The sequence below is a fragment of the Labrus bergylta genome, chromosome 24 (assembly GCF_963930695.1).
Source record: "Labrus bergylta chromosome 24, fLabBer1.1, whole genome shotgun sequence".
NCBI lineage: Eukaryota > Metazoa > Chordata > Actinopteri > Labriformes > Labridae > Labrus > Labrus bergylta.
Genome location: NC_089218.1, coordinates 2,003,729 through 2,027,993, shown reverse-complemented (window position 1 = coordinate 2,027,993; position 24,265 = coordinate 2,003,729). Strand labels below are relative to the sequence as shown.

General features: G+C 45.7%; 1 protein-coding gene across 1 annotated transcript; it reads left to right on the top strand.

Moving 5' to 3' along the window:
- Positions 1-1,891: 1,891 nt before the first annotated feature.
- anos1a (anosmin 1a) lies at positions 1,892-17,167 on the top strand. The gene is given in 15 exon segments (XM_065952232.1): positions 1,892-2,364; positions 4,967-5,014; positions 10,062-10,127; positions 10,460-10,682; positions 12,025-12,209; positions 12,358-12,487; positions 12,574-12,779; positions 13,432-13,558; positions 13,892-13,947; positions 13,949-14,000; positions 14,126-14,214; positions 14,305-14,476; positions 14,564-14,787; positions 15,572-15,713; positions 15,867-17,167. Coding segments are annotated over 15 exon segments (1,956 nt in total). The 5' UTR covers positions 1,892-2,181; the 3' UTR covers positions 15,920-17,167.
- The last annotated feature ends 7,098 nt before the right edge of the window (positions 17,168-24,265 follow it).

The window sequence follows — 24,265 nt, the reverse complement described above, 5'->3', positions numbered from 1 at the left end:
CTGGAAATATTTCTGGTTTTCATGATTTCATGGCAGAGTTTTTCATGGTTTCTTCATGTTTTGATTTATAAAAATTGACCTGAGGGCCACATTGAGGGTTGACGAGGGCCGCCAGTTGCCCACCTCTGTTCTACCAGGTTCTGCAGATGAAAAAAATCAGTGTTTCTCAAAGGGGTTTGGTTGAGGACTTTGCTGCCATCACAGCCTGTTTCACTGCTGCGGGCTGAAGGAATATTCTCCAGTGATTCAAACTTTTCCTTTGAGACGCCAGAATATAGAAACAAAGATTTAAAAATAATCCTCTGGCTGTGTCTTTCCTGCTTGAACTGTATTTGACATTTGAAACCGAGGGGCCAATTTTAGCCCCAGAAAACTGGCACAGCGGAGAAGCGCACACAATGAGACAATTAGCCTGTCATAGTGTGTTGTTTTTATTTGTGAAACAGTGAGTCAAACCCTCAGCGGGGCGCTCCCAGGGATTTTCTGCTTCCTGTTGTGGGTGGACCACCAGAGCATCAGACACTCACTTCATTAACGCCCAGTTTGAGGAAAAACCCCCGGAAGATGGAAAACTAAACCAAGAGCCGCTCGGGGATTTGGTTTAGGGCTCCATGCAGGTACACAGGTTTGGGCCTCTGTGAACACCTGGAGCTGAAAAATGAGGCAGATTCTCCGATTTCTGACTCTCAGCTGTGAAAGCCTCATGAGGTGAGGACACACGGCTGTAAAGAAAAGTGAAAACAATGTCGTATGAGTTTGTAAAAAAGGAAAATCTCAGCTTCTCGTTAGGCCTGCAGGATGCTCCAGCAGTGCGAGCGGGGCCCCTTGTGCCAGCCATGAGAGAACCGACAACCCGAGGAGGATCTCTTCAGAGTTTCCGACACGTCATGGTTGCTCCATGACCCCGGGCGAGGAAAGCAGCCCCCTTGATTACGAGCGATATGTTTGTGGTTACTTTAATAGAGGAGTCCATAAAAATGTTGTTGTTTAGCAGCTACCAGTGAGAATTACAGCTGGGATTCCCTGCAAAAACACAAAAACACACATTTGTGTGTGTGTGTGTGTGTGTGTGTGTGTTCGCCCCCCCCCCTCCTCCTCCCCCCCCGAACGAGGAAACACTCTCATGGAAAAAGTTCCACCTGCGGGTTTAAAAATCGCAGAAAAAGTTTCCTCTTCATTACAGAAGAGGTGTGAGAAGATTTGAGCTTCAACATCTGGAAAAGAAAACACTGGAAAGATTATCCTCTCGATATCATCACTCCTGAGGTGACCTGGTACGGTGGCCCATGAGGGGCAAACATATACGCATCAGCTTTAGAAACAAGTGATAAAAGACATCAGGAATGTGCGACAGATGAGGGAACACGATGCAGATACAGGAGACGTTAAAGATGCACAGGAAAGATTCTCTGGTTCTCCTCTGCTGTCTCCTGTTGTCACGATTTAATATCTTTAAATTTGGCACAAAAATCCCTGTGAGTGGAATCTGGAGGTCAGAGGTCACTGTGACTTGATGTGAACATGATATTTCAAAAATCTCTTCAGCAGAGTAGACTATCCTCCCTCGCTCCTTCTCTTTCTGTGCAGGCACAATCAGGGAAGAAGCCCCCGACCTTGGGGAATCGGCTTGTGACTCTGCTCTCACTATGCAAGTGTGTGCAGTCGTACAACCCAAATTTGAAAGACAATCATCCATCTGGTTGAACGCAGCTGATTGGGTCGTGATCGCCCGTCGTTCCTCAAATGATTGGCTTAATAATACGTGTTTACGTGTTTCATTTGGGCAAGGCGATTGTCTTCAAAACCTCAAGTTTCTGCTTTGACAGTAAATCAAGACAAGAAGTTAGAAATGATGAGTGATGACTTTCTGTTTTTAAATCTCAAAGATGGTTTGTTCTTCCTCCTGTCTGTCTGTCACTCATTGCTCTCCTTAATAAGCTTTGTGTGTTCTCTTTGTGGCAGTAACTTCTGACTGTAAATCCCTTCAGAGTCTTTGGCTCGGTGTGTGTGTGATGGTTCAGCTGTGCAGCCTCTCAGCATCCTGACCCTGCTGCCTGTGTCCGCCTTGGTCTCTTAGCTCCTCCCTTGGCTTTATAGTCCTGCTTCCACTGGACCTCCATCACACCACTCCGTGCTGCATCCTTTGTTTCACAGACCCAGAAGAAGAAGAAGAAGAAGAAGATGCTGTCCAGCCTGTCCCTGTGGATTATTTTCCTGCTCAGCTCCGGAGTGTGCGCCCGGAAGCAGCGCGACGAAGGGGATGATGAGGAGTCCTGGTCGGAGAGCGTGTCCAGGGCGAGGTGTGCGTCCCGGTGCCTCAGCCTGCACAGCGTGGAGGCGCTGTCCGTGTCCACACCGCTGCAGGTAAGGACGCGCACACGGAGTTATGAACCGCCGTGCGTAAAAACGTGCCAAATAGAGATTCTCCGTTTTTATCAGCGTTTAATCCGTGCTACTTTAACTTATCTTAGAGGCATATAAATGACACTTTTTAGGGACAACAAGAAGTTTATGAATGCATTTGATTGCAGGCTAAAAACTCCAAATTCCAAACTCGTGACTTTTCTTTTGATTCCATCGCAAAAACTCCGAAACACCTTACAACACATTTGTACCGTATTGATTAGCTTTTTGATTTAGATGTTTGAGTTGAGCCTGTGAAAGAAAGAAGCGAGTTTGAATTTATCATTAAAAACGCTGTACGGAAGCCTGTTGGTGCAGAAAACAGAGCCATGTAAGAATAAAAAGTGTATGTTTAGAAGGAGATATTTTTGATTTTGCTTCAGTACTGTGAACTTTGTGATCATCTGTGGCATCTTCATCTACTTTGGTTGTTTCATCAACACAGCTGCCTCTCTGTACAAAGAATATTTCCCATCATGGTGTCACATGTGATCTACTGCTGATAAAAGCATTTTTGATTTGTCACATTCTGACACTGAAGAGACGCTCTCTGAGGTCTCATATTAGAGACAGAGACACTGATAAAGCTGATCGTTTGTGATTTCTTTCAGGTGTCTCTGTCGGTGAGTCACTCCTCCCTGCACCCTGAAGTTTAATAAATAAAAAGCATTCATTAGAATTTAAATATGTTGAGTTAAAAGACACTAATTACCCTTTAGATAAACATTAGATGCAGTTTTTCTATCTAAACCTCAACTTTGATCATGTTTCATATCAAGAACTTTTTGTCTGTCGGGGACCAGAGCCGAGCATACGGCTTGTTATCCCCATTATCTGACTCATGCAGATCCTTCCTCTGTCAGTAACTATCACTACACACACACACACACACACACACACACACACACACACACACACACACACACACACACACACACACACATGGAGCAGTGTGTCCCCTCTGATGCAGACAGAAATCTCTGCTCTCCCACTTAGAGCGATGACTCTGCACACAGTGACGGTCCACTCCTTAAATCATCGGACTGGATCATGAAGCTTCACTGATTCTGTCTGAAACTCTTTTATTTTATCTGCACCCAAACAAGAACTTTTCTCACTTCCTGTGTTTCTTTTTTTTTTTTAAATTCTTTCTGCACATCACCTCTGATGCGTCTCTCTCAGATGCGGTGCCGTGCACGATGTGAAGCGAGTCGATGATGCTTCTGTGCAGCTCTCATGTTCAATGATTGGCTGCTGGAGTGTGAAACACCCTCGCACTGACCTAATGGATGAGTGTGGGATGGGTTTGGAGGAGGAGGAGGAGGAGGAGGGGAGGGGGAGGGAGGGGTGTCCAGTTGTCCCCCCCTCCTGTCAGAGAAAATCCATCCACAGGAACAAACCACTGAATGTTAACCGCTCTGGACTGTTTTCCTGCAGCGACTAGAGTTTGACTCATCATTGGATCTTTACTTTACAGAGATCCTCGTCACCTTACTTCATCAGATAGTCACGTAGCTGAATGTGGTTTTGTTTGCAACAAAAAGCATGCAACAACACGTTTGCAAGATGGACTGTGCTTTTGCAATGTTGCCATGTGGTGGACAGTGTAGCTTCAGTGTTTAGCCAGCTCTGCATCGCTCCTGAACTTCTGATTTGCTTTATGTTATTTGTGGTGATTTATCAAAAATGAAATTCGGCATGAAAACAAACTTTTGACGCATGCATTCATAAAAAAATACCTGCAGGATTTATTCCCATTAAAATGCTGGAATCACTCAGATTGTGTAGCAAAGATATTTTGTTGTTTTGAATTGATCTTTACGATTATAGATGTTCGTCTGGAGTCAACACGGGGAGGATTTATTGATGTAACACAGACTTGATTTTATTCATAAATCAAAGTGAAGATGCCGTGCACAGGAGGAGTTGTTTTTCTTTTCGCTCCAATGTACGAGCCTCAATATCACACCAGGTTAATACACATGTTATTTCAGTTTTACTACATCACACTTACATCGTCCTGCAGCACAAAGTGGATTCATCCGCTGCTGAAAATAGTCCCTAACATGTTGACAACTCTATTCTGTTTGAGTGACGTTTGCTAGAAGCTGCAGTAAGAAACTGTGAGAGGGAAATATGTAGATTTTTTAAAAATAGACACTTTGTGAGGCTTTTTTTAAAATATTCTTCACACAGTTTCAGTTTGAAAGCACAAAAAGCTGGACGTTAATCAAACCCTTCAACAAACCCTACAGATCACAGGCGTGTTAGTCCATTCCCGTTTGCCTCTCGAGCCTGGAAAGTAAATTCACTGTACGAGCGTCTCCTGTGACTCGACCAGTGATCCTGGATGTGGACTCATTATTTTTCTGCAAACAGCCCCGAGGCGCACGCCGGGGAGCCGTGAAGGACAGCGAGCTCCACAAACTGGAGAGGGAACACACTGATCTGTCTTTGTACAGAGGAATAACGTGTTCTCTTTCAGCTCTGAACTCACTGTTCACTCTAATTATGGTATTTCAATGTTCTCCTGATTCATTTGTGTTTCTGTCTTCCTCCTCAGAATAACGGATCCTTGGGCTGGTGTCTGAATCACAAACAGTGTGCTAAGGTAGGTCCCCACTGTTTCCCACATTATATTAAACTAAACATCATTTTCAGGGGGGCGGGGTCTCCTGAGGTAAGACATGATGTTTCTGTTTCACTGCTGCAGACTCAAACCATCAACTGGAGCAAATTCAGACCCAAAAATCTGCAGAAAAATAGTGGACTGTATGTCATCATGAGCATTTCTTGAATGAAATGTTAGCTGCAGCTGATTGGGAACAAGATAGGAAGTACCGTGGGACAGCTGGTGTTTCCCAGCATTATAAATCACTCCCCCCTCGTGTGTGTGTGTGTGTGTGTGTGTGTGTGTGTGTGTGTGTGTGTGTGTGTGTGTGTGTGTGTGTGTGTGTGTGTGTGTGTGTGTGTGTGTGTGTGTGTGTGTGTGTGTGTGTGTGTGTGTGTGTGTGTGTGTGTCTGCTGTGTTGCATGTTTGCAGGCACATGTGCACCTACATACAGTATGTCTGCATTGTTGTGCAGCTATAAATCACTCCACATGTAAACCACAGTCAGCCTGCTCGCACTGTGTGTGTGTGTGTGTGTGTGTGTGTGTGTGTGTGTGTGTGTGTGTGTGTGACCGTGCATTGATTCACCGCTCGTGTACTGTAGTGCTTATTACCCATTTCACAGCTCCACCATTCATCATCACACTGGTGTTTTTTCCTCTATTCTCTGACGTGCTATACATCACAGCAGCTGATACATCAACGCCCCGTGATGGATGAAAAACATTCCCCTCTCAGATATTACCTCCATATCATCAAACTTTTCTTCTCTAACTTCTTTCCAACGACGCTCAGATGATTTTATTTCACTTCGGCTCTGCGACTCGGAGCCCTTTTCAGATATTTAACAGCTCCCGGGGGGAACGTTGTGTGGCTGCAGAGCGATGGAGATATTAACGCTCCTCAGCAGCCTCTCACTTTGGTAACCATCGCGATCCTAGTGACGGCTAATTGTGATGACATGTTGGGGCGCGTTAGACATCTCCCCAGCTGCATTATTAAGAGCGTTCAAAGTGAGACGTTCAGGCCCTTTATGAGTGATCACAGGGAGGAGATGTTTTCATGGCAGCATGGATTAGGTAATGAGACCAAGAGCTGCCTCGTCCTTAATTTGTTTTTTTTATCACGACATGCTCCTTTGACTGGTTTCCTTACATGAGTATTTAAAATGTCAATCTCTTAAGACATAAAGCCTTCAGTCTTAAACATTGATTTTCTCTGATGTCCCACCCTGTACAAGTCCAGATGTTAGCTTTAATATTTCTATAACCTCATTTCTCTCAGCTGTCTTAAGGGAAAAGATGACTTTCTTTACTTATCTGTCATGATATTCAGCATTCATGCATCCATTAATATCCATATGGACATGTCTGTGAGCTAACCGCCGCCGTTTGGCGCCCGCCTGTCCAACAGGAAGTAGACCAACTCCACGTCCACGAGTAAAAGCCAACACAAGGTTCACCCTCGTTTTAGAACGAGCTTTATCCACTTGGTGTTTCTCCTCACTCTCATTATATTTTCTCTTCTTTGCTGCTTCGTCCACGTCCGTCATATTCACTCCTAAACTCACCTGCTGCGCTGTGATTGGCTGAGAGGAAACACACCAGAAACGTCCCGAGTCAACCAGAACAAACCAAATCCAGAGTCTCTGCAGACACAGTCACCAGCACACATGTACGGAGGCCCAGAAGGGACGATGGAGCAGCTTCACTGTAGGATGAGTCTGTGTTTTATTTTGAAGGAGCTGCTGACTCTCTTTAACGTGTTTAGTTTAAGAAGCCTTTCAGATGACGCTGCTGTTTGTTGCTGTTCAATAAGAGTCTCTGCTCGTTCCCCTGATCACTTCACATTGTCGTCAGCGTGCAGCAGCAGAGATTTAAAAGACGATGTGGTCAAACGTGTCCGAGCCGCTCTGCAGTGACGGCTTCGCTCTCACCGTCTTGCATGTCGTCTGCAGCTTCTTCATCAAAGAACAGTTTGTTTTTTTTGTTTTAATATGTGGAAGCTGCAGCTCGACTGCGTCAGGGCTGCGGTTTGTTTTCGTCCACATGCATTGTTTGTTAGCGAGCATTCCAGTTGATTGTATTAGTCTGAATTGTCATGATTTGTTGCATGCATGGGAGTCATAACTCCTTTTTATGATCTTTGATCTGTTGTCACTTTGAGGCAGGGCTGTGGTTCGGTGATGAAACGGCCAGTTCGACCGCATTAGTGCAACATGCACGCTGCGCCCTCGTTATATAAGAGGCTATCAGGGCATCAGTTTTCACCTTGTGTGTTTCAAGTTTGCATATTTGGACTCTGAATCGCACAAAAACAATGTTGTGCAGTTGAGTCGGTGAGCAGGAGTTTGTCTGCAGTGTTTGATGGGCTCATTCTTCTCCTGCCTCATGAACAAGTTGAAGTATTTCTTTGAAAGTTTGAGTACTTTTTGGAAGAGCAAACTGTTTAAAACGTCGAAACCACACAGCACTTTAAACGACGCTGACTGTCAGAGGCAACGGGAGACGAGCAACTCCGAGGCCTTTTCATCGTGCAATTCTGCAACAGCTCCTCAAAGAAAAGCTCCTCTGTCATTACCCGTTAACACGTTCATATTGATCCTGCAGCATCGTAATATTGGTGCCCCCAGTCTGTCAAATCACATCCCATCCTGGTGTTGCAGAGAGAGAAATCCACACACACATTCAAACACACAGGGGGCTGCACTCCTCCGCTGGCTCAGCCGATCCCGCCTCGCCGATCCCGCCTCGCCTCTGTTTCTACCTCCTAGACGTTACAGAGGGGGGAGGGGGGGGGGGGGGGGGGGTCACTTTGTCCCTTAAGCAGGAATCTGCAACATTCACACTGAAGGTGAACTGTCACAGCGACGTCAGTATCACGCTTTATGAAACAGCGAGGTGAGAACGTATGGGGCGCCGATTGTAAAGTTGCACAAACTACAAATAACAACAACATTTCTCCACATTTAAACCCTAAAACATCACACAAATATTTAGAAGTCGTTGCTCAATATTTAGTTTGTATTCTACATATTCCGCTTTGATTATAAATATTTACAATCTTAGCTAAATGTATAGGATCAAAGCTAAATATTGAGAATGTAAACTAAATGTTTAGAAACGTAGCTAAATATTTAGAATCAGGAAATGTATTTTTAACATTTATATATAACATTTAACATTTAGATATAATATTTAACATTTAGATATAATATTTAACATTTATATTTGCCAATGAAATTATCTTACATTTTTATTCACAAAAGTAAATATGACAAAGTTCACAAATATTTCTCAAAATGTGAATAAAAAGTGATTTTTTTTTAGGGCTAAATGTGGAGAAATGTTGTTGTTATTTGTGGTGTGCGCAACTTTACAATCGGTGCCCCATAAGTACAGGAGTTTCCTGTTCATTAAAGGGGAATAGAAACCCAGTACACTTAAAAATATCTCCCATTTGGAGATGTTCCATGTCTCTGTCCAGCTCTTAATCTCACAGCGTCCTGATGAGAGGCGGCCCATCTCTTTGGCTCGTGACCGTTTGTGCCCCCGGTCGTCCTGGTGGACCCGGGTGGTAATGAGTGCTTGTTAATCCTTCTGTCACTATCTCCTCCAGGCAGACGGCCATTTGCGAGTGCCAGAGTTGATTAGCAGCACTCTCTCCCACACAATCGAACTCTCTCCGAGAAGAGCTGGAGATGTCACGACTGTAGCATCGGCGGCGTCTCAGCGCACAACCTGGACGTCTGGCGCTGAGCGTGTTGTAACGAGCGTCTTTCTGGAGCACTTGGCAGACCATTAGTGGACGCCGGCGCTCCCTGCAGCCTTGTTGTGATGTTTGACAGAGAGCCAGACGTCCTCCTTCTTGTTTCAAAAAGAAAAACTACTTGTGAAATAATTTGCTTGCAGTCGGGCCTCCTCGGGAGATGCAGAGGTCTTGTCTGAGGATGTTTTGAAAGGTCTGGAGCGCTTTCAAAGAGCGTGCGAGCTGTTGGAACAGGAAGCCGGAGACAAACACGCGGGGCCTGTTTGCTCTCCGAGGGCTTCGTCTGGGCAGAGAATCAAACGGAGTGGAGCACCGAGTGAACAGCATTTTGCACGGTCAGCAGAGAAGTTGTTCGCTCCATTATCTCCGCTTGGTCATGGAGGAGCTGCACTGCCAAACACACACGCACACACACACACACACACACACACACAGAATCACTTCCTGCGACCTGAGAGAACAGCTTGGATCTCAAACCAAATTCCAATTCGGTGCTAAATTCTGCAGCCGAGACAAATAGATCTGCAGGGACTGAGGTGCTTTCTCAAATCTCTTCCTGCCACATCTCAAAGTTCTGGTGGGTCAGCGTTATCTGGGGTGTAGTGGGATGCTTGATTTAAGCTTGAAATGGAGCGTAAAACTCACCAACGGGAGCGAGGGAGCGTCGGTCGGGATTAGCGGGACAGGTCGCTCGTAGAGAGCGGGAGAGCGGAGATGGGAGATGGCAGGCCTGGTTCACAGATATCAGACATGCTTCATGGAGTCTTCATCACAGAGCCGGTTGAGTGTGATGTCGTCGTGTAAAGAGAACGTTTTTAATGCACATATTTGGAGATGAATCTGCACATAACGCAGCCGTGACCATCCTAATTCACACATCGTCCCTTCCACAAAAGCCGCAGTCATACGTAAATAAGTTATCCCAGAGTTTCCATCTAGTCGGTAACTTTCAGACTCGTCTCCTCGTCCTTGTGGCGCTGCTGTACGTCGCTCTCCTCCCCGCTGTTTCTCACCACCGCATGAAATTACAATCGGTGTGCGGCGGCTCCCCCGAGTCGCAGCTGCTTACTGGTGCAGGATTCAGCTCTCTGGTACACAGGAGCAGGCTGTTAGTGAGGACGTGATCCAGAAAGAGCCTGAGAAGGACGGCAGCCATCAGTGTTCTCATATATACAGCAGCTCTGGTTGATTATTTCTACACTCTTAAATATTGATGACACAGCGGTAGAGATGTTGGTGATTTGATGGTTGATTTAACGAGGTGTTTTCTCTTCCACAGTGCCTCGAGCCCTGCAAAGAATCCTGGGAGATGAAGAGGAAGAGCAACTGCAGAGATCTGTGTGAGGTACGCTGACACACACCGCGGTCACTCTGTGCTCGCTGTGACCTTTGAGCTTTAGTTTGAAGGCTGCAGGTGGTCGAGCTCAAGTCGGACACCTTGCATTAACTTTATCTGACATTCAGTCCTCCATCCTCACTCTGCTGCTTTCTGCAAAGGAGCATAACCCGCCTGTAAGCGTCCTCTCCTGTAGGAAAGATGGCCATAAATTCCTTTTCATATCACCTGAGAACAGATGCATGTAGGCAGTATCAACCTCACCTGAGAGGAGAAGTAGTTGACATTAAAAGTGTAAACATTCAAAGGTTTAATCATCCATTCCCCTCTCTTGTATCCAGCGGGTGTTTCCTAAGAAGCACTGGGAGTGTGTGACCAGCTGTGAGTTCCTGCAGTCGGTGTTGGCGGTGAAGCAGGGCGGCTGTCCTCCTCCGGAGAGGGCCAGCGGCTTCGCTGCGGCCTGCGTGGAGAGCTGCGACCACGACCGAGACTGCTCCACCTTCAAGAAGTGCTGCTCCAACGGCTGCGGACACACCTGCCAGACCCCCAAAGACCTGTACAAAGGTGAGCTGAGTCCAGACAGAAGCAGTCTTTGTAAAGGTTTCTCCTCCTGACGCTCAGATCTGCTTCTCTGACGCAGGTTGAAGCTTTGCCACCGTCAACAATCCATTTTTCATCTTATTCTTTCATTTAAAGATGCTTTCATCATAAATAATTTCATGCTTTACTCGCTGTGACACACTTGCACTGTCATAAACTTCTTGTCAACCTGAAGAAGACGTCACCAACTCACTCCCCAGGGCCGTCTGTCACACAGACGAGGAACCTCCAGGTGGAGGACGTGTCGCTAACAAACAGAGAGTGAGAGTCAGGTGGAGTTTGTCCTACTTAGGCCTCCATTGTCGTCAGACGGATCAAAGCGAGCTGAGGAGAATCAGATCCTGAGAGCCTGCAGCGGGATGTTCAGTTCACGGCGCGCTGATGGAAACACTCAAAGTAGAAGCTGTAAATCTCTGCAGGTCGAGGAGACTCTGAGTGACCCGACTCACAAGTTTGTGTCCTCTCTGAGGGGACGCAGACGACGAGGACGACGAGGACATCCTGGTGAAAGTTCAGCACAACCAGATCTAACAAAGTCATATTAAGAAACTCTCTCTCTCTCTCTCTGTCTCTCTCTCTCTCTCTCTGTCTCTCTCTCTCTCTGTCTCTGTTTCTCTCTCTCTGTCTCTCTCTCTCTCTCTCTGTCTCTCTCTCTCTCTGTCTCTGTCTCTCTCTCTGTCTCTGTCTCTCTCTCTCTCTCTCTCTCTCTCTCTCTCTCTCTCACGCTCTGTCTCTCTCTCTCTCTCTCTCTCTCTCTGTCTCTCTCTCTCTCTCTCTGTCTCTGTCTCTCTCTCTCTCTCTCTCTCTCTCTCTCTCTCTCTCTGTCTCTCTCTCTGTCTCTCTCTGTCTCTGTCTGACTCTCTCTCTCTGTCTCTCTCTCTCTCTCTCTCTCTCTCTGTCTCTGTCTGACTCTCTCTCTCTGTCTCTCTCTCTCTCTCTCTCTCTCTCTGTCTCTCTCTCTCTCTGTCTCTGTCTCTCTCTGTCTCTGTCTCTGTCTCTCTCTCTCTCTCCCTCTCTCTCTCTGTCTCTCTCTCTCTCTCTCTCTCTCTTTCTCTCTCTCTGCTCTCTCTCTCTCTCTCTCTCTCTCTCTCTTTCTCTCTCTCTCTCTCTCTGTCTCTCTCTCTCTCTCTCTCTCTCTCTGTCTCTTTCTCTCTCTGTCTCTGTCTCTCTCTCTCTCTCTCTCTCTCTCTCTCTCTCTCTCTCTCTCTCTTCTCTCTCTCTCTCTCTCTGTCTCTCTCTCTCTCTCTCTCTCTGTCTCTCTCTGTCTCTCTCTCTCTCTCTCTCTCTCTCTCTCTCTCTCTCTCAGGCGCTCCCCTGAAGCCCAGGAAGGAGCTGGCTTTCACTGAGCTCTCCTCGGGTCAGCTGGAGGTCCGATGGTCGTCCCGCTTCAACATCTCTGCCGAGCCTGTCGTCTACGTCCTGCAGAGGAGGTGGAACTTTGGCATCCAGCCCAGCGAGGACAGCGCCACCCCCTGGCAGCTGGTGGCACAGGTGAGCGATATTTACTCACTCACTCAACTAAGAAGTTAGAAGTAGAAAATATCGACATTTATCCGGTAGAAAGAATCTCTGCATCATCAGTGGCTTAAAGTTTTGTCTTTCTCTCTCTCTCTCTCTCTCGCCCGCCGCTCGGTCTCAGACGACAGAGCAGGGAGCGAGGCTCTCCGACACCCGGCCTGGACGCTGGTATCAGTTCAGAGTGGCCGCTGTGAACACACACGGAACCAGAGGTTTCACCACGCCGAGCAGACACGTCCACTCCAGCAGAGGTCAGACGCGTTTTGACTTTTTATCGTTTTGGCTCATATCATGTGAGTGAATATTTAAAGTGTCCCCCTCTCTCTCTCTCTCTCAGACCCCTCCAACCCCCCCGCCCCCTCCGAGCTCCGGGTGTCCAACATGACCTTCGGTCCGGGTCGGGCGGTGTCGGCTCGGCTGCAGTGGAGCGCGCCCGACGACCTGGACGTCCCCGTGCATCACTACAAAGTGAGCTGGAGCTGGACGGCGTCCGGACAGCCGAGCGCTTCATCGCTGACCAAGAGGAGGAAGACGGTCAGAGAGGTGAGGATGGACGGACACTGCGAGAGAGTAAAACTCGAACCCCTGACCTTCCAGTTAGGAGACGACCAAGCTCAAGAAATATCCATTTAAACATGTATATTTTTATAAGTAATAAAGAAGCTCAAGTCTGTTGAGCTTCTGTCTTTAAAGGTTTTTAAACATTACAGTCGAGCTGTGTTTACTGACACTGTGTGATCAGATCAACAGAAGGTAAAGCTTTTATCAAAGAGTGACAACATCTCAGATCTTAAATTGTCCAAAGCCGTCTCCTCAGGAGGAACAATCATGAGAAGTTCCTCCTCACGCCGTCTGAGTCTCTGGATGTTAAATGTGATCACATGTCAGTGATGTCATTTCTCGACTTGATTCCTCTTGATGCTCGTCTCAGACACACAGTGCAGTGTTCAGACTTTTAGATCTGACTCAAAGGAGCGGTGACGGAGCGCGGCGTACATGTTGGGAATGTAAACAGACAGGTCACGTTTAGCGACCGCTCGAGGAAAGCTGCAAGAAAAAAAAGCAAATTGCACGAGCTTCTAGCGCAGAGTTTTCAGATGTTTCTCGTCTAAACGACCCCGACTAAAAGATGAGGACGTTGTTAATAACGTGACAGACGGGTTGACTCTCTTCTTGTGTGTGTTCATGTCTGCAGAGCCAGGTGGAGCTGGACAGCATGCGGGCCAACAGGAGCTACAGCGTGGAGGTGCAGGCTGTTTCATTCTGGGGTCAAACTCAGATCAAAGGGCCCCGAGCCATCCTGCACTTCAGCACGCAGCGAGGTACGACGCCTTTCTCTAAACACTTTATTCCAAACACGAGAGCTGAATGTTTCCTCTCCTCCTGTGTGATCTTTGGATGATTTCACACTGCTGTCCAGAGTTTTTTTCACAAAAAGTCTACCTTTTCAATTTCAACACCTGAAAGAGTTTCTCTCCTGTTTGAAATCTTTGATCCTCCTCGTGTCTCTGAGCTTCACTCCTCCCAGAATCAACCTGAAACTCACAAACTTCTGAGCCTGATGGAGATTTATTCATCTTTTTAGTGATACGTCATCATTATTAACTCCCTGTTTATGACACTTGAAGTTTCATTGTTGTTTCTTTGTGTTGAAGCTTCCAGCACCGCCCCGAGACCCCCGACAGGAGACATTTTGGACGTTGGGACGCCGTTTTTTTCAGGACGGACAGCTCAGAGTTCATGTTTACTGGCAGAGCAGCACAGGTGTGAACACTCTCCCTCTGACCTCATTATTTATTTTTCATATCTGACCCTAATCCTCTCCTATAGACGGGTCTGAAAACAGCTTCCTCCTGGTTGTCACAGTTATCTCTTGTTGTGTTTTCCAGATCCTTCAGTTGAGTATTACAGAGTCCAGTGGAAACCAGAGCACTGTGCACACAACCAGAGCAGAGCCCCGGAGAAGATGAACACACAGGTAACCTCTTGAAACCACGCCCACATTAAAAACCTTCTGGCTTTCAGTCAGCACACTTCCTGATCATATTTGTGTCTTTGTGCGACGCAGGAGAGCTTTGTGAGCCTGCAGGATCTCCTCTTCTCCTGCAAGTACAGAGTCCTCCTGCAGCCGCTCAGTAAGAAGACTCGACCCCCTGCAGAGAGCGCCGTCTTCTTCACTCCGTCCTGCGCCGCCATCCAGGCCAAGAGCCCCAAACCAATCACCTGTCACTCGGGGAAAGGTGAGAGAAAAGCAATCGCGTGTGCAATGTTTTTAATCGTCAACAAAAAGAGCAGAAGGATTTGAAACATCCTGGTTCCCCCCACAGCTCCCCCTCAGAAGGTCCTGATCAAACCGGCCAACCTGACGGCGGCCTTCGAGGTGCGAGGAGGAAACCTGACGGCCATCTTTAGCTGGGATTTGTCCCCGCCCCCTTCCTACCTGCAGCTGACGGGTTACCAGGTGACGTGGACGGAGGTCATCCCCGCAAACCGACCCAACGACAACAAGCTGCCTCACAGCCTCATCTCGCAGTCTCAGATCCTGCCGCCGGTCAGTGCCGCTTCAGATCCTCTGAATGTTCAGTTTGAGTCTCTAAAGGTGGCGCAGGAATTAGAGACGTGCCTGTTAACTTCTACTGATGACACTGAAGTCAGAGTCTAGGACTTTAGTTGTTGTTGCCGTGGTAACACAAAGGTATTCAGGCATCATGACAACCCTACGTTACTCCTACTTCTACATCTTCTTCCTCTCATGCGACTTCTTCTTCTCCTCCTTTCGTCTCCTTCTTCTTCTCCTCCTTCTTCTGAGTCGTCTCCTTTGTTGACTTTCTGCCTCGTCATTTTGCCCCGTGCTCGATTGAGCTGAAGACATTAAAAACATTAAAAGTGGAAAAACTGTGCAAATGCTCGGGCAGAAAGCTGACCCCAATCAGGCCGACGCTCGGGTTGTAATTTATCTTGAATTAAATCTTTGAATGGCAGACACACCCACCCTGTGACTCAGAGGGCTTTTCAAACACACAGCCAACAGAACTTGAAAAATGAAGCTCCGACTTTGATCCTGCACCAAGATGTGTGCGACTTTACTTTCCTATAAATCCAGAAAGTATCCCTTACCACCAGCTTTTGTTTGTTTGTCTCTTTCTTCCCTTTTAAGCAGTCAGTCAGATTTGGTGTTTTCCCTGCAGACAAATCTCAGGGTTCACTGAGCTGACAAACATTTCCAACACCTTCAGATTGCTGCTTCTCTCCAATTTCACACACCTTGAGCACATTTTAAAATCTTTTACCCCTTCTTCCTCTCTCTGCTCGTCCTTCCTCTTGCTCTCCTGCAGGACGCCAACGTTCTGGTGGTGTCCAGTTTGCATCCTGACAGTGTGTACAGGCTGGACGTCCAGGTCATCACTGCAGAGGGAGAAGGTCCGGCGACGTCCAGAACCTTTCAGACGCCTGGGAACCAAAGCACGCTGAGACACAGTAAGAGGAGACGAGAGCTCAGAGACAGAAAATAAAAGATATAGAGAGGTGTTTGCAGAAAGAACAGGATGATTTCTTCATTAAAAAACCTTCAAGAACCACGTACCTCAGTGTATTATTACAGATACTGAATGCATATTTCTCCTCATTCAGGACCGAGGACGAGGAAGCTTCACCAAAACCTACCAATCATTGAGAGGCACTGAACCCTGACAGCCAATCAGCATGCACGAACCATCTCTCCCAAACTCAGGACGACCAAGACACCACCGAACAACGAGCCTCTCGCCTCAAGTTTGCAATGATTTCAATCCCTCCGCGCAAAATCTGACTGCAGTTTGATCCATTTCTGTTCAGAACGTCGACTCGGGACAAACGATCGATTCACTGACCTCGACACGTGCAGCCAGCAGGTCCGATTTAACTCACCCAAGCGGCCAATCATCGACCACCATCTCATTGATTTACACTTTCATCACAGCTGATATGACATCAACATTTCATTCTGAGACCGCTCCTGAAGCAGCGGTAAAAAAGATTATGCAACTTGCACCTGATAGAGAAGTTTATCTTCCCTTTGACTCCCTGAGAAACATCTCAGCTGTAGTTGTGTGTGAAACGTGTGCGTGCATCATGTTAGCGTGTAGAAACAGTAGATTTACAGAGACGTGTTACCTGCAGGGCTGGGTATGTGTGTTTTTTTTTTAATGTAGTTCACTTAAAAAAAAAAAAGCGAATGACAAACCAAAAGCTGCTTCCTCTGATGGACAAAAACAACTTCCACATGTTTAAAATGTCGTATAAACTTTTACAACCCGTGAAAACAGAATGCGATGATTTACAAAACATAAAAACTCCGTTCATTTAATTTAGATTTTCATGATTTAGAGAATCGACCTGGTGCTATGCATGGTGGGAAACAGTACGTGAGGGAGACTGGTCTGATGCAGACTGTAGATTTTTCCAGAGTCAGTACAACATCCTGGTAGTTTTGGAAAAATGCAGATCTTGCATTTGTTCTCATACTGCATTTTGGACCAATCAGGAGGAACAACTATGATACTAGGCGGTTTAGAAATCAGCATTTACTGATTTTTGCATTTCACCCCCTGGTGGACATTATGAAGAATGCAGCTTTAAAGAACCGAGGCTACGTCCACTGTATGACAGTTTAGGCTCCTGATTAAAAAAACGTGATGCCCAGCCCCTAACGTCTTGGAGTCCTTTAGATGGAAATGCATGCAAAACATCCAAAATGTTAAAGTGTCATTGAGTGTTACCTGCACTATATCTGTACAGTCGTGTAGTTTCCTGTTCTCTGTACATTCTGTATAAAAAGTTAGTCTGTATTTATTATTTTGTGTGTATTTGTATGTGTGCTCGGCCTTTTGTAAACCTCTAGAGATCCTGTACAAAGATGTTTTATAACTAAAGATGAATTCCTCTTCAACATGTGCACGGCTCTGTTTTTTTTTCCATTTCTGATTTATTTGATCTTTTTTCTTCTCGCCTTCCTCATGTGCATTCGTCTTCAGTACCCAGCAGTGACCTCTGTCCGCTCAGAGGATGTTTAATGACGGCGCATCCGGGGTCGTGTTCCTGCAGAGAGACGACAAAAAAACAAAGACGTGCGCTCTTCTTCTATCTCTGGTACTGCTGAGTGTGTGCACAAACAAAAGGTTTGAAGCAGCCTTGGGGGATACAGTGTGTTTAATAAGGATGTGTGTCCTTCTCCTTTAACACACAAACACACAAAGACACACAGAAACACACACACAGCGAGAAACTCTCTGGCTATGATTGCATTATTCCTGCTTTGTCATTTTCATACACCTTTCATGATGTGTGTGTGGATCAGCGGTGCAGGAGGGCATGCTAGCTCTCCATACACACTTTAAAGTTCATACTCGGTGTGATACAGGCTGAAATGAAGTGTAGGCCACACCTATACTTCACCAGGAACACCAGCAAAATTCACCAAACTTGAAATGCCATTATTAAACCGATAACAACAGGAGAGATGTTTGCACGATTAGTGAAATGACTGAATGCTCTCAAAGATGTTTCCTATGATGCCCTGGGTGCATTTTTAAACCTGCTGTGCATGTCTTACCTCATTAGCATGCAACTCTACAGCATGCAGCAAACGCAGCACCATCAATGATTCTATATTCATTTATAGGGAAGTTTTATCTTTTTAATTAAATATTACACAGAGTCCCTAAATTCTGGGCCCCTTTCTTTTTTCTTCATGCCTCGTCTGGCGCATATAATCAGTCGTTTCGGTTACACGCCCCACTTTAACGCTCTTGAAGCACATGTGTGTATGTCTCCATTAAACCAAATGACTTCAGCAAGTTAGTCATCCGGGAAAACTGTCCGAGTGCTATCAAGAACTGGATGTGCTGTAATTCTCGTCAGCTTAATTTAGACAGAAGGAGAATTAAGCATCTTTTTTAAGAACCGTTTAAAGCGCACCCTGCAGAGGAGAGGTCAGTTATTCATTTTTAAGAAGTTACTTTGAACATATTTTGTGTTAAGCAATTTTTGAACGCTTCACCCTGACGCTAACACAAGCGTCTGTGAAGTTCAAATAAGAAGTCAGATCATATAAATACATCATTTTAAAAAAGGTGAAGGCTGCAGGAGCCTGTCCCCTAATAAGGTCTATTTTTAGATGTTGTGTCTAACTGTTTGTAGTTTCTGCTGTCCTCTGCTCCACATATCAGAGTGTCAGCAGCAGCTGTGTTTAGCCTCCTAATGCTCTGTGTATGCTAATGAAGCTCAGGTGATGGAGCATCATCTGATCATGTGACAGAGGGTGGAGGAGGCTGCACACAGACGCACTGTGCAGGGAGTCCATTTAGATAAAGAATCGCTCAGCCTGCAGCGTAAAAACATCTTTACTGAGGATTTATGAGCATTTCAGGGATTTTACCCAACAGGCCGGAAATATGTTTACTAGGGAGGAGAGAGGAGGCTGCAGAGGAGAGCTGAAAATATCTTCTTTATTACAGTTACATCACTCTGAGGAGAGATTAGAACTGGAATGCAAAATATCAGAAAATTTGTGTTTCTTTAGGGAGCAATTCACTCATTAAAATGTGAAAATAAGAGCACCGGTTTCTTTTTGTGTCTTGCAGGTAAAAACTTGCTTATTCAGTTTTTCCGCCTGACTGACTATAAGGATTGTAAACCTTTATAAATCAACCTGAAGACAAACAACAGCAGAGAACTTGTGTGTAATTCTTGTGGGGTTTTTCACGTTGTTTTCTGGGTCACCGACTCTGAAAATGTGCCTTTAATTTCCTGCACCGTGCAGATCCCACTGTGGTGTTTTCATATATGACTCAACATCTCATGCATGGTGTGAGAGTTCAGAAGTGCCCCCTTCCCCCCCTCCTCCCCAAACACTTAAAAACTTGGCCTAGGTTTAGATGGAAAAACAGAATTGGATTTTTGATGTGTTTAGCATCAAAGGGATGCATTTTCTCCCTGAAACAGACCGTGTGAAATGTGCATTTGAAAGGAATTTGAATGAGACGGAGACCTGCTGTGATGGGGTCACAGTGGGAAGCTCTCTGTGTCTGTCAGAAATGAATTCTTTGTTTATGATCCTGCTCTGTTCTCTGTCTCTAAAGCACTGCTTTGTGATCATGTCAACAACATAATAATATTAAAGGAGCATTTTTGTGATCAAGCCTCAGGATTTTACTGACCTTGGCGCTCACTCCCTGTTTCTGTCCAAACGTATTAAAGGTCACATATCCTCCTCCTCCTCCTCATCAAGTTTAAATAAGTCTCAGAGCTCCTCAAAACATGTGTGTGAAGTTTCTTGTTCTAAATCCACTCTGATCCTGTATTTGATCATATCTATAAACCTCTCTATTTCAGCCCTGCTGCTCAGAACAGGCTGTTTCTGTGTCTGTACCTTTAAATATGTAAATGAGCTGTGTCTGACCACGCCCCCTCTCTGGAAGGGCTTGAGTGTACTCGGTGCTTTCTCGCTCCATGTTCTATTGTTTACGGTGAGAAGGCAGACTCAGAGGGCAGAACAAACACCTAGCTGTGGGAGTGTCACCCACCTGGGGGAGGGGCTACTGCCCTTTGTGATGTCATGAAGGGGAAATCTCCAAACGGCCTGTTTGAGCACACATTTTCTGAAAAGTAGAGCAGGCAAAAGACAGAGAGGATGGACTTTTCTCATCATTGGGGGGGTTTGAAGACGGACTAGAGACACATATTAGAGTTAGAGGAACATGGATTGTTTATTAGAATAAGACTACATGTACATTTTCAATCCCCTCTTGTTGCTGCGGCTCAGCGTCACACACACACACACACACAGACTAAAGCTGTGCAGAGACACTAACTGAAGTAAAGCACGACACTCCATTCTTCATTTCCCCGTCCTCCTCACAGGCTGAAGCGTTAAGCAGATGGAGTGTGAAACACAGCTGAGAATAGTGCATCGACATGCGTGTGCAAATCTGCAGGCCGCAAAAAGAAGTTGCATGCAGTAATCCAGAGCCGAACGATCGGGCTCTTTTGAAGAAGAAGAAGAAGAAGAAGAAGAAGTGCTGTCTGGTGGTTTTTCTTAATGCTGATTTGTGTTCCGTGTCTGATCCAACACGGCTTCAGGTCCTCGGGGATCCAAAGAATCACTACGGAGCGGTGAGAAAGAGACACAGATCGATTCTTCTCAGGCGGATTTCAGGAGCAGTCTCTTCTCTTTGAAAACACTCCAAAGTACAAAGAGTTACAGGAGGAGAAGCGAGCCTTGTTCTTGGACACAAAACCCTCTGATCTGAACCTCAATCCACCCTACAAAACAATCCATTCTGAAACACTGAGGACGAGGAAGAAAAACTCTAATGCACCAATTTACACAATTTCAAAGCTGTCTCATTCTGTCCTCTTACTTTGGTGTTTGTTGTCACTTCCTTGTTTTATTTTGTAGTCTCTCTGTCCTCTTGTTTCAGCGATCTACTTCCTGTCCTTGTGTGTTGCCCCGCCCTGATTGTCTTCACCTGAGCCTCATCAGCCTCCCCTTAGTCCCGCCCCTTCCTGCTTACACTGTGACCTCCTAACCCGTGTGCTAAAATAGATTTTATCCACCAAACACACAAAGAACTCTCCTCTGGCTGCAGAGAAGTTGTCTAAAGCCGTCCATGATGTTCCCCGTGTGTGGCCCAATGCATGCTGGGATGGACCGGCAGCTCCTGGAACCTACACCCTGAAAGGTGAGTTCAGAAAACGACCTCAGAGTGGACACATTGGTATGCGTCAGACTTGCAGCTTTAGAGTTTGGTAGATATAGATGATAAAGGTAAAAAAAAAGACAGACATGCACGTCTTCAGATTTTTAAAGACTTTTAAAAAATGTTGCAAATCACGTTTTCAGAAGAGCTCGTGTCGTTCACACCCTGCCGTATAAACCTCACCTTTTGTTGGGCACGGAGCTTTATTCTGCAAGAACTGAATCATGACAATCTAAATCATGACGGGCTCTACGGTGGCTGACGAGGACGAACAATCAGCAACGAAAGAATTAATTTACTCTTGGAAAAACATGAAGAACCTTCACGCAGATGCTGCTGCTTGAAGCTCGTCAAGAAAATCGTTGCTTTTGTTTTGCACTTTTGACGTGTTGTTTTAAATTTGCATCGTTTCTGAATTTGTTTCACGATTTTTTTTATATTTCTTATGACGTGTGAACATCTACTACAAGAACACCAACATGAAACATAACTCTGATCCATGAAACGTACACAAATGAACGTCAAATCACCACGTTTCAATCATCATTATGATAAAACAGCGCCCTCTACTGGACTGTAACAACCCGATCCTGCGTCCCATATTTGAGCGCAGAATAATTCAGTTTCATGTACCTATAATGTGACAAGCAACATCCCTGTTTTTATAGATAATGAGCAATGGAGCAAATCAAATCAGCGAGAAATTAATCCATTCATGCAGAAGAAGCAGAAAGCTTTCCTGCTGTCACACTGCAGCTCCACGTGTCTGCACACACACACACACACACACACACACAGAGCCGTGTTGTTTGCGAATGCATCACACCTGTCAGGAGAGACGGCTGACCTCGTTTCAGACACACAGAGAACTTACACTGTGTTCTCCTGCAGGTCTGTGAATTAAAGAACGCCTGCTTCATTTAGCTGCTCTCGGGTCGTATCTGTGGATCGAATGCGTCACCGCGGAGCAGATTTCATCATCCCTCATCATGACTGAAATAATTCCCATCAAATGTAGAAAGTGCACACATGCCAGGGCGTGTTATTGTCGTCTCTAAGTCACTGATTAAAAGCTCACATGCTGCTGATGGAGGGGTTATTGATGTTTGTGACTCACATGACAGAGACTCAGTGTTTCATGATCAGCTGCAGATTTGATTGGAAAACGCTGAACTCGGCTCTGGGCATGCAGTGTGCAGATTGATGTTCCCTTTAAAGCATTCAAGGTGATTAATCCTTTCAGGGTTTGGCAGTAAATACAAAGATTGAGGTCCTTCAGTTTCACCAGCAGCGATGCTAGCAGCTCTTTCATTTTCAGCTTGTTTGAAACTGCACCTGGCACCACCTCCGTCCTTTAACCACTGCAGTAAAACCCAGAATCACCTTGATGCTTTTCATGGATAAAAATAAGATGGTTGAAAGTAAAGGAACCTTTGCTCAGAAAACGACCCTGAAGGTGTTTTTTAATAGCTGATGGAGTCCTGTTTTACTTTACAAGAGACATAGAAAAGGAGGAAGGCGGCTGACACAGAATGAAGAGATCAAAACAAGAAAGATTTAAAGATTTAAATACCCTTAACCTGTTTCCACCAAGCAGTCTGCTTTGGTTCAGTACAGTTAGGGACTGTAAACCCTGATCTTACTTCAATGTCGACAGTCAACCCGACCTTTACATGGCACGTGGAGTGTAAGCCGGATGCCTGATGCCTTCACAGCGCGACACAGTGAGCCTGCAAATAAATAAGAAACAGTAGGGTGCCAACCCAACTTGGAACCCTGCTGACCTGATCTGATCTTCCCTGTTTTCAGACGTTTGATTTCCTGCCCACTCTGTGGATTCACTGCCCTTCATTGGACGGATTTTCTGCCCTCCCTCACTCCTCTTTGTAGTGAAATCATTTGTGCTGCATCAGCTTTGTGCACTCTGCTTCCTCGCGTTGGGATTCCCCTGCAGGCACAAGATGCAATGTGTTTTTTCCTTAACCTATCCTCAATCACGACCCATGTGTTGCATGTGTTCCTCTGGCAGAATGTGCAGGATTGAGGAGAAATTAAGGGATGAGAAGGAGCTCAAATGTTGGAGAGTCTTCTGTAGAGGTGGAGAAGAGGGCTGGAGGATCAGACAAATCCTGCAGAGTGTTGGAAATATCGAGGGTGACAGAATGAATCTGGAACATGAGCTACACATGGGTTTGTTGTTTAGCTCTATGGCCACTTTGTTTTAATCTGACACATTAGAAAAGCTATGACATGACAGATTGACTTTTGCAACCCAATCATGTCTTCTGAGTTTTAAATGCCTAAAAGATTTGAACATTTTTCCTCTCATGTCATTCCCCCCTCATCTCTGTCTGATAAGCAGCCATGGAAACATCCTCCTGAGACTGAGAGTGAATTTATGATCCCACTGGAGGCTGTTTACTCTCCATGCACTGTTCACAGTTTACAGTAAAGGTGTTTGGGCAGACACCTCGTATCATTACATTTTAATGCAGCGCAGATGCAACATAAATTCTCTTCACACCTCCTGTCGGATCACCTGAAGCTCTCTGAGGCGCTGAAAGCTTGTCGTAAAGAAAAAAATGTTGTTGTGAGAAGAATCGATGGTGTTAAGATCCTGTTTACGTGCAGCATGAATTACTTACAGTTTACATGAAGCATGAAGCTGCAGCGTGCGGCTGCAGAAGCATCATTTCACGCCCTCCCTGCTCAGGGAAATGATGGAGTTATTTCTTTCCACCATTAGGTGTTAATATGTTCTGATCCTGTCCTCAGGCGGTGTGCTGCACACTGAACATGTCTTCACAGCAGATGAATCACAGCAGAAGGAATTCTTCTCCGAGCGTTAGCATCCATTTACACGTCCGTGCAGCCTGCGGGCGAGGGAGTCAACAGGAGATATTTTTCTCCGTCTTTAGGAGAGATTCAAGCTCATGATGCAGAAAAATGACACATCAGTGAGGTGTGAGATTTATTTATCATCTTATAAAAGCAAAGAGGTGAAGGAGTCCAGCAGGTAGTGCAGAATCTCAAAGGAAGGAAAATAGTTCTGTGTTATTGTACAACATAAATACAATAAACACAGACAGTCAGCAGCGACCTGAGCAGAATGATTTCCATAAACTGCAGTTCCTCCAGTGTCCACTAGAGTCTGTCTCCTGCAGTGAGTCAGTCCCCATAGAGCTCCATGTTAAAATGTCCAACTTTACAGCAGAAATAAACATGTTTACAGCCTGGTATAGAAACAGTTTGGTAGCTCATTTCACTTTTCTAGTTGACATTAAATCAAGG